Raw genomic sequence first — 15,508 nt, forward strand, 5'->3', positions numbered from 1 at the left:
ACACTTCAGAAAATTTCAAGTTTAATCTACTCGTGCTCCAGTTGACTGACTATATAGATAGATACCTCTTGACTATGAAAACATCTGTCCCCTGCTTCAGTGCCGAAACCTCCTTAAAGCCCCTCTTCCCCCCTCTCACCCCTGCACCCCTCAGCAGTAAATCTCTTAGGCCTGGAATCCTTAATTCCCATTTTATTAGTAAGGGAACTACTATTTGCTCCTTATTAGACCCAAACTTTGTATTGTTTTCTGAGCACTTAAATATATAGAACTAGCATGGTTATTTTATTTCAATGTCTTAAATTCTGATTTACATAGTTCTATTCTGTATGACTTTTCTCAGTCTAAAATTTAGTATTTTATTTAATATTATGACTATGTTTCCCCTGAATATGTTGTTATCTCTCACATTAAAACACAAGCCATGGGTTTCTGAGGCTTTCCCACACTGGTTTTCATACAGCTGTTAGACCGTTTAATTGCTTAGTTTGTTCCTTAGAGGTCTGTACTCTTTTACTTCTTTGGGAGCGCAGTGGGATAAATATCATGGATCTGTGGAAATTCAGATAATCAGAAATGCATAGATCTCCTCGCTTTGACACTGGGTGCTTGATTAACTTGAGCAGTTATCATTGATTTAATGAATATGCACACTATATTCACAAGATCAGCAGTTATGAAGAAGGAGGGAAACCCTGATTTCTAGTTTAAACTATAGTTAAGGGAGCAGAGAGGAAGAGTGATTGTATGTATATGTGTGTCCGTATACACACACACACACACATATTCATACATACAAATATACATATATACATACAGTAAAATACTAAATTGCAAGTCTAGATCAGTCTTAAAATGGATGCACAGGGCAACCTGATAAAAATTTGTACAATAAAGAAGTACCATCTAAGGGTGTAATTAGAGTATACTGTTGAGTTTAGAGCTTTCTGTGTTGAATCTGTCTTGTCAGCTCTAGACACCGATTTCTAATTTTGTTGGATAGCTCTGCAGAACTAATATTTATTGCTCTTAACAAATTCAAAATATCCAGAACCTAAGTAATAATTTTCTGTTTATGGCAGAATCATACTGGGAAAATGAATTAGTAGTTATTACAAATGTTTTGGAGCTTTTAGAGACAAATGAGATATATATTAAATTCATTTCTGAAATAATAGTTATCAATCAATAAGTTAGTTTATCTTTTCTCCACCTTCAATGAGCTAACCATAGCAATTTAAGGACTTGTTGACAGAGAAAACAACATATTTGAAGGAATAGTTGGGAAAAGAGCATATGTTGTATTCACTGTGTGTATTCACAAAGCTAGGAAATGGAAGAGAATTTTGGCTACATGTCTGTCTATGGGTCTGTCTTCATAATCTTAGACAAGTTATTAAAATAGGTAATTTATAAACTGGAATCTGAAAATGGCTTGAGGAGTCGGTTCTGTTTACTTCATCAATTCCTTTGTTTTGATTTCATTAGATTCCTTACATTCCTTTTATTAAAACCCTCTGACTGTATAGGGTGGAGCATGTTGGTCTGACTTGCGACATTCGGCCTATTTTAGTCTGTAGGGAGGTAAAAGCTTTGCTGAAGTGATGAAGTGTTAAGAAAGCTGTGTCTGCAGAATTTTACACTAGCCTAGTATTTTCTCCATTTCTGAACAACATTAAACATCATTTTTTGCAGTTATTTTTCTATCTACTTTTTCATAAGTATGACTGACTTGTACTTCTTTTCAGTGAGCATTTAAACATTAGTATCAATAAAATTATTTCAGTTAAATGTTATATTTAAGATCACACAGAAATCACAAATTGTAGATTAAAACAATAATATTCCTTCTTTGGTATTGTCCTGGGATATATTTAAGAATTTTAATATTATACTAACATATAATATTACATAATATAATTGTATATTAATTTTAATTATAATGCTATACATTATAGTATTCACAGTAGCATCACTAACAGTAAGATTTAGGGTTTGTTCCAGGAGTCTAAATCAATAGTGCAGGGCTTTACTGGGCTTAAAATACTTGAATGCCAATTTTGTCACCTCTGGGTTCACACTGACACTTTCTTATGAGTACTGTGCTTTTTTCCCTGGTTAAATGTAAACTCGCAGTTTCTGTCCTGTGCAGTTAGCACCTGTGTTACTCAGCATACACATATGGTGCACCCACTGTGTGTCAGTCCCGTGCTGAAGGGTTCAAGAGCTAGCTCCGGAATCCGAGGAGTTAAGCAGATAAACGCTTTGAGAGTTAGCCATAATAAAACAAAAAACATAGCCCTTGGGAAGCACAAGTGTTTTTAAACACTTCCAGATCAGAAAAGGGGCCGAAAGACTGGGGAAGATGCCTGGAAGGAAACTAAAGTGGGTTTGAAGGACGTACAAATATCCAGTGTGTTTTCAAGGAGGCAGAGCCGTACCTGCAGTGCAAAGGTGCTTGAGAGAATGACCCAGTCAAAGGGCCGAAATGTCTTGGCATAAGCGTGGAGGGGAACTTGCAAGATAATCAAGAAAGAGGATGTGTTATATCAGCAACCTGTAAGGAGGTTGGATGTTTTGGATTTAAAGGCAGTGGAGAGCCAACGAAGAACTCTGAACGGGAGTATGGAATCAAATCTGTATCTAAGAAACATTTTCTCCAGCAATAATGTATAAAATGGATGTGTAGAGGAAGCAGGATGGAAATCAGTTAGATTAGAGGATCCGTTAGCAGGCAGCTCAGAATTCAGCATTTCCACTCCTAGCTACGAATGGTCAAAGCAGCATTATTTGTAATGGCCAAAACCTGAAAACAACCCAAATGTCCATCAGTCATCAATCATTTATCTATCATCTCGTGGACAGATGAATAAATTGTGTTATATTTATGCAGTGGAAATCTCTACTGCATTGAGAAAGAATGCTTTTACAAATTCAAAATGTTCAAAACTTAATAATTTTCTATTTATGGCAGAACCATAAATATGTTCTCAACTCTGAAAACATAGGATTTGATGAAATAAAAACACATGGTGGAAATCAGAAATGCTAATAAAATGCAAAGTAAATTTATGTAAGCATAACAAGAAATAGAGTTTTTTATCCCGCTTAAGGAAGTAGTTTCGTTTGGAAAGTGTATTAGGATTTTACAGTTAATTGCTTTAGTTGCTGTACCCTGCAGTTCATACTGAGAAAATGAATTGCTACTTATTGTAACTGTTTTAGAACTGTACATAGCAACGTGTATGAAGCTCAGCAAACACACTTTTACACCAAAGAAACCAGCCACTGTTACCTACGACATAGTCCATTTATACAAGATTCAGACAGGTGAGGCAGGTCTGTGATGATAGACGTCAGAACAGTGGTTGCCTTTCAAGGAGGTGTTGGGACCAGGAGAGGGGTTCTTCTTGATCATGGAAGTTATTAGACAGTTGTGCTTGCTTTGTGAAAATTCATCACACTTCCAATTTCTGGATTTTTTCATAGTATATTAGACTTCAGTTCAAATGTTTCTTAGAAATCCTATTTTCTCCTCTGCACGTGCAGCATTGCAGTACCCTTGCCAGCTGCCCTGAGTCTGAATGGTCACATGTCATCTTCCTGCCACTTCCCCATCTCGACAACTTGCTGAGGCAGAGGGGCAGCTTCAATGACCCCTTGTGTAATTCTTGGCCGTATTTCTGACCCATTTCATTCCAGGGGTTGATACTTCTAAAAGTGACCTTTGCCAGAATAACTGCTGGATTTGCAGTGCTTGAGCTTTGCTCTCAACTCTGAAAACATAGGACTTGATGAAATAAAAACACATGGTGGAAATCAGAAATGCTAATAAAATGCAAAATAAATTTATGTAAGCATAACAAGAAATAGAGGTTTTTATCCCACTTAAGGAAGTAGTTTCATTTGGAAAGTGTATTAGGATTTTAGAGTTAATTGCTTTAGTTGCTGTACCCTGCAGTTGAGCCATTCGCTTGTATTTATGTGCTCTAGACTATGTGTATAGCTTTCCTCATTCAGTCTCACTGCTGATCGACAAGTCACATCTGTCTCCATGTGGCACTATGGTTTTATTAAAAGGCAGGGACTGGGCTAAGCCCAACTGTGTAACTAGAATGTTGTCAAGTAGAGTACCACTTTAGAAAGCATCACTGATGATGTTCACAAAAAATATCATGACTTTTTCCCTTAAATTTCAGAGTGCACATCTCAACTGTATCGTTGTCTTTCCAGTAACACTGAAAGCCCACAAAGCTGTGCAACCCTTCCAGGTCATTTGGAGACCCAGTCTTCCCCAGCTGTGCGCAGAGCAGCACTCAGTGTAAAGAGAGGGGCAACTAAAGAAAGAGGGAGGAATAAAGTGGAACCGTAGCATCACTTGTTTGATTACACTGAATAATTAGCCTATTAGAATTTTGCTACAGTGGAAAACACCTGTTACTTCAAAATATCACCAATACATGCACCTATTTTTTGCATATCACCTAAGAATTTAATGGTTTGACTTCGATTTTCTTCAGGAAATAATTAGAATAAGCAAGATCATTGTTGACTTTTAAAGGTGAAGGGAAAACTACCTTTCCAAATTGTTCAAATAGAGACTCCTTTTGTTTTTTTAAGAATTGAAACAGTTCTAGTTTAACAAAGATTCTTGGAAATCAGGCATGTATGGTGTTTGCCAAATATAATTTCAGGCTTCCATACTTCTAAAACACTTAGTACTTTATCAGCCAAATGAGTATAGTAATAACATTTTAGGAAACATTTAAACCATTCCACTTTATATGTTGTGTTAGTTAAGTCTTAAACTTGAAGTTAGTAGAAGTTTTACACTCTGGCAAACACTTTGGTCCAGAAGTCAGGTGCTCAGATTTTCCTTAATTTTGTATATTTATTTTATTACTGTTTCTTTCTAAAATTATTTTATCTTGGTGTTGGAATGTTCACATACTAATTTAGCTTAGAAATATACACCTGCAAAGGAACACATTTTGACATACACAGTTCACTATTTGTAGTCACCATCATAGCTGTAAGACACAGTAATGTTTTGTTGAAGTTTGCACATTTACTTCATTGTAATTATAAAAATGGGCTAGTCTGTCAGAATTGTCAGAATGGATGGGCTCAGTGTTTATATCATGACTGAAAAGTCCATAGTGATCTTGACTTCATGGATGAAAACTACATTTATTTTTATCCCCTATTGAATAAAACAGTAGATTTCATTGTAGAATGTCATAAATACTAAGTTCAGGAAATAGATTCGTTATACCTGAAAAGTGACTATATAAAGTATTGACCATAATTTCTGTCACTCGAATAGATAAAAATCCCTGATGAACTAGCCCATATCTGTTCAGGAGTGGAGAAGAAAAGTGCTTCCTCCTTGCAGATGCTTGTTGTCCTGGAAAGGACGTAGACTTTGGGGGTCTGAAAACATATGGATTTGGATGCAACTTCTATTCCTGCTTTACTGTGATGAGAGAGACTGAGAGGAGCAGTTTCTGGTGGGAAGTACTCAGGGGTCAAGTATTCCTTACCAAGTTTGATTTGACTGTTGAACATCGCTCTTTCCCAGTTCTGTGGCAGTAATTAGACTTACTGTATCATTCAGCTTAGTATTTTAGAATTGATAGTCCCCATGGTCAAAATTACTTGAATGCTTTATCTCCTGAGCCAACATTAGTGATTACAAATATCCTGGCAAACTTTACTAGTAACTTTATTTCAAAAAGACAAGTAAGTTTTTAGTAATTAGGAGCATTATCAGATTTGGAGTTCCACTTGCTGACTGAGTGACTCTGGATAAGTTACTGATTTCTCGATAACCTCAATGTCCTCATTTGTTTCCTAATACTTCAGTCACAAAGAGCTATACATGAGTATTGAAAAAAAAAATGTGCTTTTAACAGAACAGTTAACTGCCTCTCTCACATAGTTAGAGTTCAGTAAGTGGTAGCTATGTATTCCTGTTGCTAGATTTAGTGAAGACATGGTTCCATGTTAAGGGCTGGTTTACAGTGAAGGCACCCAAGTGTATCTGCTCAAGGAGAAATATCACAAGTCTATTTGTACTTAAATCTGTCATTCGAAATATCACCAAGTTTTCAGTAATTTTTTTAGTAGAACTATTTTATAACATATTGCTCTCTGCCAGTTTTCTACTGATTATGAAAGAAGGCTATGAAATAGCACACGTAGTATAAAATGCAGGATTTCTTTATTTATGTAGTATGAAAAGCAGGCCATGAAATAGCACATGTAGTATGAAAGGCAGGGTTTATTTGATGCCAGGGTTCAGAATTTTTCACATTAGCTTTGAGAGTGTGATCTCTTTCTTACCCCAGTCCTGAGAGCTCTAGTAGCAGTTAAACCATTATAGAACCTGGCACTACACACATGCTTCCAGCATGCTTTGTATTTAAGGCAGGAGTTAAAAATTATCACAAATATGTGAACATATTTTATTTCGGGTTCTGTAAAAAATAATCTGGATGTAATTTTCCAGAACTGGAATAATGTGTTGGTACTGAAAAATGAACCTGACCCTGAGACCCTTGTTTTGCTGACAGATGTGTTTATTTATATAGGTTCTCTGAATTAAAACTGTAGCTTCTTATCATGATTTAGTTGTCCTACCTCTTTTATTTCTCCTGGAATGGCAAGTTTGTGCATGCTGTCTGATCCTTGATTAGTAATAGAAATAAATTTAAATTCCTCAGAGACAGTAGATGAGATTTCTTGATGTAACTTAGGACATTTTAAAAACAGGGATTTGAGCAGCCTGCCTTATTCATTCTTTAGCTTCTTTATTCATTCCAGTTTTGGATATATGTCCCTAAATGACTGGATTTTTGACCTTGGAATAGTTAGTTCTTTAAGTTCTCTGAGACTCACTTCTCTCTTCTTTAAAATGACCCCAAGCTCACTGATTCACGCTGTGAGGAACGAGGCACACTGCACTGTGCTTAGCAGATAGGTACAGATGACATTCCTTGCCGTAAGTGCAGACGGGTCACTTCAGGATGTGGTATTTGGGAGATATTAAGTCATTGCATCTGTTTGAGTGCTGTGACATGAGGATGACGAACAGTGAAGGAAAGAGCACAGGTTTATTGGATTTAATAATTAATGATCAGGTACTGCTTAGCATGGTGAAATTTTAAAAACCTACTGTCAAAGGGAAAAAAATCCTATGATTTCGACAGGTCTCTAAAAAGAGCAATATAAAACTCATCTTTAGGAGAAATGGCTTAATCGTGGCAATGAAGGCTTTTCATATAAGAGAAAGAAAAGTTAAGGTTCTATTAAATTTTCTCTTTTGTTCTGTATTGTTCCTACAAGTAAAACTTGAAAGGTGTATCCATCACCACTTTCAGGTGCCTCAAGATACATCGAAGGGCTGGCAGGAAAATCTCTTTTTATGTATAGCTGTATTTTCCAAAAGTTGGTGATGTGCATCCTGTAGTTCAGAGGGATACTTTACGGGCACTGTGCTCCTTTTCCACTCCCCCACATCCGCTGCTAAGTCACTGAGTAAATTTAACCAGTTTCTCTGCTGAGGGTATCAGAATTTTTATCTTACTGTGTATTGTCTCCCAGAGATGATGTGTTATGAAATGTTTCCCAGAAGTGTTCCCCAAAACATTTATTTCCTCATCACGTATCTCACAGAACTGTTCTCAAGAATTCATTTGGGGAGACGCTTATTTATATTGCTAAGGTCATCTACCTCAGCACCCACTTTTAACATGGTGTCCTTTTTTATAACCGCCCACTTTCTGGGACACCAGTTGCAGAACTGCATGATAGCAAAATAATAGACTTGCTAGAAGCAATGTACGTTTAACTGAGTTTTCAAAACACAGAATGTCAGTGATGTAAACCTGCATCACCTAAACACTGCAGTTCAGGGACACATAACCGAGGGCTGGCAGCTGAGGCAGTCTCCCGAAAACTGTCACCTCTACCTGCCAAACTGTTTTCTTAGCCCCTCCCTTCCTTCCTCCTCTCTCCTCCTCCTCCCACGTTGCGCTGCATCATGTCACATTCTCCAGGTTGTTTCACACCTTCAGTTCCTTTCCCATCTCTATAAGAAACGGATACCCATAGACATTTTTTCCCCATCTCAGTTGTCATTTAAACATTAAAAAGTTACCACATTTTTACCTGGTAACAGTTGTTCTACTTAACATCATTTAATTCCCACATCAAATGAGTTTTAAGATGAAATAATCTAAACTCTTTAGATTGTAATTTTTTTGCCAGTTTTCTATATAAAGGAGAATTTTAGTATCTGATTATTAGTAGATCTAGTAAGTGCTAACAAGTTCTAATAAGTACTGCTCAGAAGATACTGTGTTCATTGTGCTGAATCTCTTTCTCTGTGATGCCAAGTGAACCAGTGGATAGTATCGGTATTTGATTTAATTAAAGTAGCGAGCCTGATGGGGAAGATTTTACTGTAACCCAGTTTATTTGTATATGGTTTTTTTTGAAGAACACTTTGATATGCAATAACCTCAGATCTGGAGCAAAACTGCTGATGAAGGAAACGTTGGAGTTGGAAATACACCACCTGTATGCTTGTGTCTAGTGTCCCAGGAGTAATGGAGTTCGCTCCGCACCCTGACAGTTGCCCTTACAAGGAAGTCAGACCATTTAAAAATAGGCCGTCAATTCTTGTTATTCATGAGAGTTTGGTCATAACAGTTTCATCAACTCATCAATACACTGCCTTGTTTTATGTGTTTTTCTGTTGAAAGGCACCTTACTGATATATTGTTGATTCATTAACATCGAATCCACAACCAACAGCATTGTAACTCATGCTTGAACAAAACTTATCCAACAACACGTGTTTCCCCCGTAAGTCACAGCACAGCCACCGTCCTGTACTTAGGAGCGCTAGACTGTGCTTGGGCACTGTGCTTGGGGGCATCTCAACAGCGACACCACCAACAAAAACTAAAAAAATGCAAAAACCTGGCACTGAGCAGACTGAGAAAACGACACTTGTTGACAGTATGACAGCTGAAACTGGAAGGCAGAGTGTGGCCTTTTCCAACCTCAGTGGGGAACACGTAGGTCAGGCAACTTCAGTTTTCGCTGCTGTCTGCATGTCTGCAGATGACCCTGGAAATGCCACAAGTATTGATTTTGGGGTTACAAATGAATTTGAGTGAGTGGGTAAATTCATACATAAGGAATTAAAGAATCCACAAAGAATTAGGATTGACTGTAATTTCCATATTAAAAGCCCTGGTTTTGGAGGATGTCTCCACAAACAGGTGCTTAAGTCCAATAGGCTTTTAAGGCAGTAAATGGTTTTTTAAAACTAAAGAACACTTGTTCCCCAGCATCATGTTACAGAATAAACCTCGTTCTCCATCATAAAAACTATTAATATAATAGTGGTTTGAATATAGAAACCTTATAATGAAAAGAAAAGCCTAACTACATTAGGTATTAACCTTTGCTGTAGAATCTGACCTCTACCTACGTCACTGTTTCCATGGGGAAATTTATTCCAAATTCCAACCGAGATGCCAGAGCCCATCTGCTTCCCGAGTGCTTAGGTGTGATGATGACCAGCCTACCTCCAATGTAGGACTTCCATCTTCCCTCTCGTCTGGTTCCGGGGCTGGGAACACAGCCGGAGGAGCTGCACTCCGGGGACAGGAAGGAAACAAGGGGTAGGGTAGCTACTCCTAGAAGGGAGCACTGGGGCTTCTGCTGGGAAGAGACAGATTCTTCAAATGACTTTCATGAATAAGACCATGATTTTTAGGGAAGCTGGGGTGATTGTCAGTATAGCCCCAAACTTGACAGAAACCATATTCTAAAAACAGTGGCCCTCCTAGAAATATAATCTTGAACCACATGGTTCATTGATCCAAGCCATTAAGGCATTTCCTTAAAGAGTCATATTTGAAAGATATTATTAGTAGTGCTGTTAAAACAAAAATGCAGACGTCTGGTCATCTGCATAGACTCTGATCAAAAGGACAAATACCCGGCAAGATTTTATTAACCAAGCAGTATTATTTATGCTCAATGTTTTACTGTAACATTAGGATACTCTGTAATATTTAATAGATGTACATGTGTTTTATTGTTCATTTGTATTCACTTAATGATTAAAAGTTCAAGGTGAAACAATAGAAAAACATGTGGTGGTGCACTAAAACCTTTGTAGAACTTAAAAATCAGCTTCACAGGTTTCTTTTAAATGACAGATTTCTTTTGTGGGGAGGGAGCCTTTAATGAGATCTGTTGTCTGGCTTGTTAGGTTTCTCTAGTTTAAGATCTTTTAATGAAAAATAAGGGTCTGGGTATAAATAGTTTTTCATTCAGCTAGCTGAGTTTTTTTTTAATCTTTTTAATTTTAATGTTAACATGGTATGTTAATGTTTGACCATTTCTTTTTTTTTTTTTTTTTTTTTTTTTTATTGAAGGGTAGTTGACAACAGTATTGCATTACATTAGTTTCAGGTGTACAACACAGTGATTCAACATTTATATACATGATAATTGTTTGACCATTTCTTAACCTCCATTTTATCCCAAGGAAGAATAAGACATGTTCTATTTTTAGTATATAGTGTACCTAGCAGAGAAGGAAATCATCTTGTTTTATATCAGAACTCTTGTTTCCTATCTCCTTAAATGCTCTTTCAGTGGATTGGGTCAGCAGCATATATACCCCTTATTTGAAAATCAGAGTATGCAGCAGCCTACGAAATGCTCAGGGAAGTCTAGAGATAAAGGAACTTGTTTAACTTTAGTTACTGGATTTCTTACATTTCTTTGTCTTTAGAACCCTTTCCCCCCCACAACAACCTCTCACGGGACTTCATAAGTGAGGAACACAGTGAATCAGCTTGTGAGGCAAATGCCCTTTCTGGGGGGCTGTGGAAGGCTGATGAACCCACCCGGGCTCTGTAGTGGAGGCAGAGAGCTGAAGTAGCCTGCTGGCAGGTTAGCACTCAGTCCATTCCGGTGGTTCCAGGGTGACAGTGTTTTGTACCTTCTCTGGACACAGTAATCAGGTTCATGCCGCTTCACCTCACATATGTCTGACCCATCTACCCAGGGGACCTTGTAGCCTGGAATTAAGGTCCTTTAAGAGAATGTATAAGGACTGACTTACTATTTGTAGTAAATACTATTTTACAAGAAAAGTTTTTAGTGTCTTTAGATTAGCTTTTTAACAAGTCAGTCACAGAACACCAGTTCCGTTGTAAACCTTTAAAGAAATTTAAATGTTCCCTTTAATTAAATCAATGTTTATAATATCTCATAAACTTCAACATTCTTTTAAAAGCAACAAAGAAATAGGAAGTGCACATGACAAAGGACAAACAACTTAATTGAAGACAAACAAATTAAAGAGTTAAACCGGGAAGAGTTGAGATTTTTAAAACCCACAGGAAAAAATAGTTGTGTAATTGATTTTTAGCAGGCTAATAATAACATTCAATCACTAGAAAAAATCAAGGCATTTGGTTTGACTATATGAGAAGGTAAAAACTTCTGCTTGTCATATAATGCAACGAATCAAAAAATCAAACACTGGGGAAGCACAGCAAATGTAACAAGAGGTTAAGGTGTGTATTATTAGAGTAACTCTTATAATTTAAGAAAATAATCCAACCCCGGTTAAATAAATGAGAAAAAGATAAGCGGCAGTTCATACATGGGAAGCTGTCAGCCAACAAAAGAATTCATTTCCTTCAATGAATACATTCTGCACACCCGCGCTTTATCCTGCACTTGGTGTTGACGTTTCAGCGCAATGATGTTCTCAGCGCGAAGATGACGTTTTCAACGCGAATATGACGTTCTCAGCGCGAAGACGACGTTCTCAGCCATTCGCGGGGAGAGAGGAGGAAGGCAATGGGCACATGAAACAAAGGAACACATTGAGTTACAAAGACACCTTTGCAAATGCTAGCAAAGCTGTAGAAACTGGGCCAGTTATTTATGATTCCTAAAATGACAAACTTTTCTCTTTTTTTCAACCTCAGAAGCAACCCAAATGAAATAATTTTTTTATTAAAAAAGCCTCTTATATGTTGACCAACAGGGCTTGGTCAAGTAGAGAACTGACCTTATGATTAAAATTATCATCATGAAAATAGCAGTAATATGAAACAATAGTTGCATTTATGCTGCTGAGTTCAGGTCTGTGAAATACATGGTCATAATTGGTAGTAGGATTATGATATTAAACTTTAATATTCACTGGAAGAAATATTAAGGTTCATTTCATTAAAAATATTTTTTGGTCTTTTTAGCTGACTACACTCGGACGTGGCCTTCTCCATGTTTCTGTAACCAGCGACATGACCTGACACCTTGACGGCCGGTCTCAGGGCCCTTCGGTGCACTGGCTGGTGCACCATGGAACTGAAAGTATGGGTGGACGGAGTTCAGAGGATTGTTTGTGGGGTCACCGAAGTCACGACTTGCCAGGAAGTTGTAATAGCCTTAGCTCAAGCAATAGGTAAGTGAACTCTCTGGGTGTCTGAGATAAGGTGGTTTGTGCTTCCTGTTGTTTGTTTTTGTTTGTTTCATTTAAACACAGACCTCTAGTGTTTTTTGTTCTTTGGTTCCATAATACATCGCACAGGCATAATTTTACTTAATGCTGTTCCCCGTGGCTTAGGTAAATCTGTGAAGACACACACACTTCTCTGATCTCCCCCCTGATTCTGCTGATCTTGAGTGTAGAGTCTGAACTGTCTTGTACTCTCCTGTTGCATATCCTGCACAGGGATTTCTGGAACTAAAGATGTTTACATTCCTAGTTCCTAGGCCCCTCATTGGGGAAAATCCTATTTGCCAATTATTCTAAATACTTTTAGTAAAGAAAATACAGCAGATTAAATAACATCATTCTTCATTAGAAAGATAATGTGTACCTTTTTAATCTTATTATATACAGTGAAGATGAGGCTGTGAAATACATGCTTAGTTCCATCTTATTCTCTTACATTATAGCAACTTTTCTATTTGCTCTCAGTTTATCATAATGATATTTTATGCATTTTTGCTTTTTAGTTGTCTTAAATCCTCTTGGAACATGATAAGAGCATAAACACCTACATCAGAAAAGCCAGTAATAAGGGTTACAGTTTATATTTGTACCTTAAATTCATTATTTAGCAAACAAATATTGAGAGGAAGCTGTGTGTTCCACACCATGCTAGTGCGCAGTGCCTCTGTCTATGAGCACCTTGTCAGAAGTATTTTATGCGTACTAATTTATATTGGAAGCATGTCAGGTTACTGAGGGTTGAAACAAGTCCTACTGTCACCATGGCACCTTAGCCTTTCACAGAGATGAGTGTGGCAGATGCACTGTTAGAATGCCAATGCCCTATACGAAGACAGAGGCTTTCTGTAAGTCCTGACATCTATTGATTTTTCCCTTGAATACTGTGTAGCACATTCATCTATTAAAACAATACTGAAAATCCTAGGCTTTCACATCCAGTGAAATTTTCTTGCTTTGGGGACTAACACGATATTTGTGAACTTAAGTTTAATTATTAAAGAGGAGAAATTAAGGTGTTTAATTTTTTTCATCTTCTTTGCAACCAACTTATTTAGTAATTGCCCCTTTTTAAAGTTTCCCATAATTTATTTGAGTAAAAATATTAAACTTTTTTGTTTTTTTTCTGCTTAGTGGAAACTGAAATTAGCAAGTGTTAAATCTAACTTCCTTTGTTATATTTGAGAATCAAGCCATGGGCGGTGGGTGGTTTAAAAAAAAACACGTAGTTTTTACAAAAGTTAAGGTAGTTGAGGAGTGCAGTAAGCTGCATCCGTCCATCTGGTAACCACATTTTCTACCCAGAATTTCAAGTAGAAAATATCCACATGTACCAGGTGTGTGCTTGTCCATTTAGACTGAAGAGTGTACTTGCTTATGAAGCTAAAAACAAGTTTTAACTGAATCTACTCCCCCCCTTTTTTGCTGTCTCAATAACTCAGTCCAGAACTGTTTGGAAAAGTTGACAACTTGAATACAGATGTTTTATGATATTTCTCCAAACTTGGCTAAACAGCTCTTTTTCTATATCATAAATACTTCATCGAGTTTAGAATTCATCTGGGAAATCACTCAACTGGCAACCGGCCGAGGACTATTGATCTTCCGGCCGAGGACTTCCATTGCATCATAAGATTTTCTCAGCATTAAATTTAATATGCTTCTGGTACATGCTTAAATATTTATCTGTCTTGTAATGAGAGTTATTGGTATTCAGTGTCTAAACAGTAAATGAAAATTTTATAGTATTTTGACCTTTTTTCTACTATAAGAAATAATAAAGTATTTATTCATTAGGAAAAAATTGCTGCTATAACAAACAACCCCAGAATTTCTGTGACTTAACACAGTAAAGTTTAGCTATCCTGTTAGCAGACTATGGACTGACTGAACAAAACAACAGATGTTTCAAAAAAAATGTATAATGAAGCAACTCATAAAATAGCTTCTTGGGTTTAAGTCCACCTGTTTGCCTCCTGGGGGTCTCTGTATATATATTCTTGATTAGGGATTACTGAATTTTTCTGGGTAGCTAAAGTTACTTCCAGGAAATCATCAAGATACAAAAATATATACACAAATTAGTGATCTGCAGATACACGTGGCAGTTAGTGTTTTCTGACCCAGTGCTCCTGCTCAGCCAAATCACGTGAGAGAAGAGCTAAAGATGGAACGTAGTTCGATGAAAGCTGTTGAATGTATCCAGTAGAATAGAAAGAAATCCTTTCTACTCTAATCTTTGACTCCCTTGACAGGTAATTAGGTAGTAGAAACAGAATATATTCTCAGATTATAAGAGACAGAATAACTAAAAGTGAAACCATGATTGAAACACTTAATTGGCATAAAGTGGCTAAACTGCCCAGCCTGAGTACACTGTGTGTTCCATCACTGACACCCTGGGCTTCTTGAAACATTCCCCATTTTAAATATTCTACTTTGTTTCTTCCATAAACTGTCCCAGAAATGCCATTATTTCAGAGTTCAGACTGCTTCTCAAATCTGTATGGGAAACAGAAAGCCTTTGACAGTTCATCTGTTTCAAGTTACAGTTGAGCAAATGCATATGCTTTTACAATACCCCAAACTAAAAATGTGAAAAGAATGTATTTCTGCCCTCAAGTAGCTTAGAACCTAAGTAGCATACAGCTAACTAAAGAATAGAGAGGAAGAGAAGAGGCGGAGGAAATCGCGGAGACTGAGGGAGAGTTTTCTGATTCACACTACCGCGTTCCCTGGTGCCGTTTAAAGTACTGAAGATTCAGTTTTTCTCTGTTCCCGCTTGTGATCTAGTTTCCATATCTCCTTCAGCTAGGCCCAGAGTTGGCATTTAATAAAAACAAATTGATTGGCCCTGGGGCCCACGGTGGAGCACACTGTTCCTAAGAAACCATGTTTCATATAGTTTGCCCCAAGAAAATCTGTTTTCAAACAAATACGTTTTAT

The 15,508-nt window shown here is 37.2% G+C and overlaps 1 protein-coding gene across 3 annotated transcripts in view; it reads left to right on the plus strand.

Annotated features, from left to right (window-relative positions):
* The window catches only part of RASSF8 (Ras association domain family member 8), a 116,170-nt gene that overhangs the window by 86,396 nt on the left and 14,266 nt on the right, over positions 1 to 15,508 (plus strand). For all 3 annotated transcript variants that reach the window (XM_036889424.2, XM_036889427.2, XM_057491936.1), the window contains one exon: positions 12,303 to 12,511. In XM_036889424.2, the coding sequence (XP_036745319.1) occupies positions 12,409 to 12,511 (103 nt within the window). In that variant the 5' untranslated portion in view covers positions 12,303 to 12,408. The remainder of the gene's footprint in view (positions 1 to 12,302; positions 12,512 to 15,508) is intronic.

This window comes from Manis pentadactyla, chromosome 14 (assembly GCF_030020395.1).
Source record: "Manis pentadactyla isolate mManPen7 chromosome 14, mManPen7.hap1, whole genome shotgun sequence".
Classification (NCBI taxonomy): Eukaryota; Metazoa; Chordata; class Mammalia; order Pholidota; family Manidae; genus Manis; species Manis pentadactyla.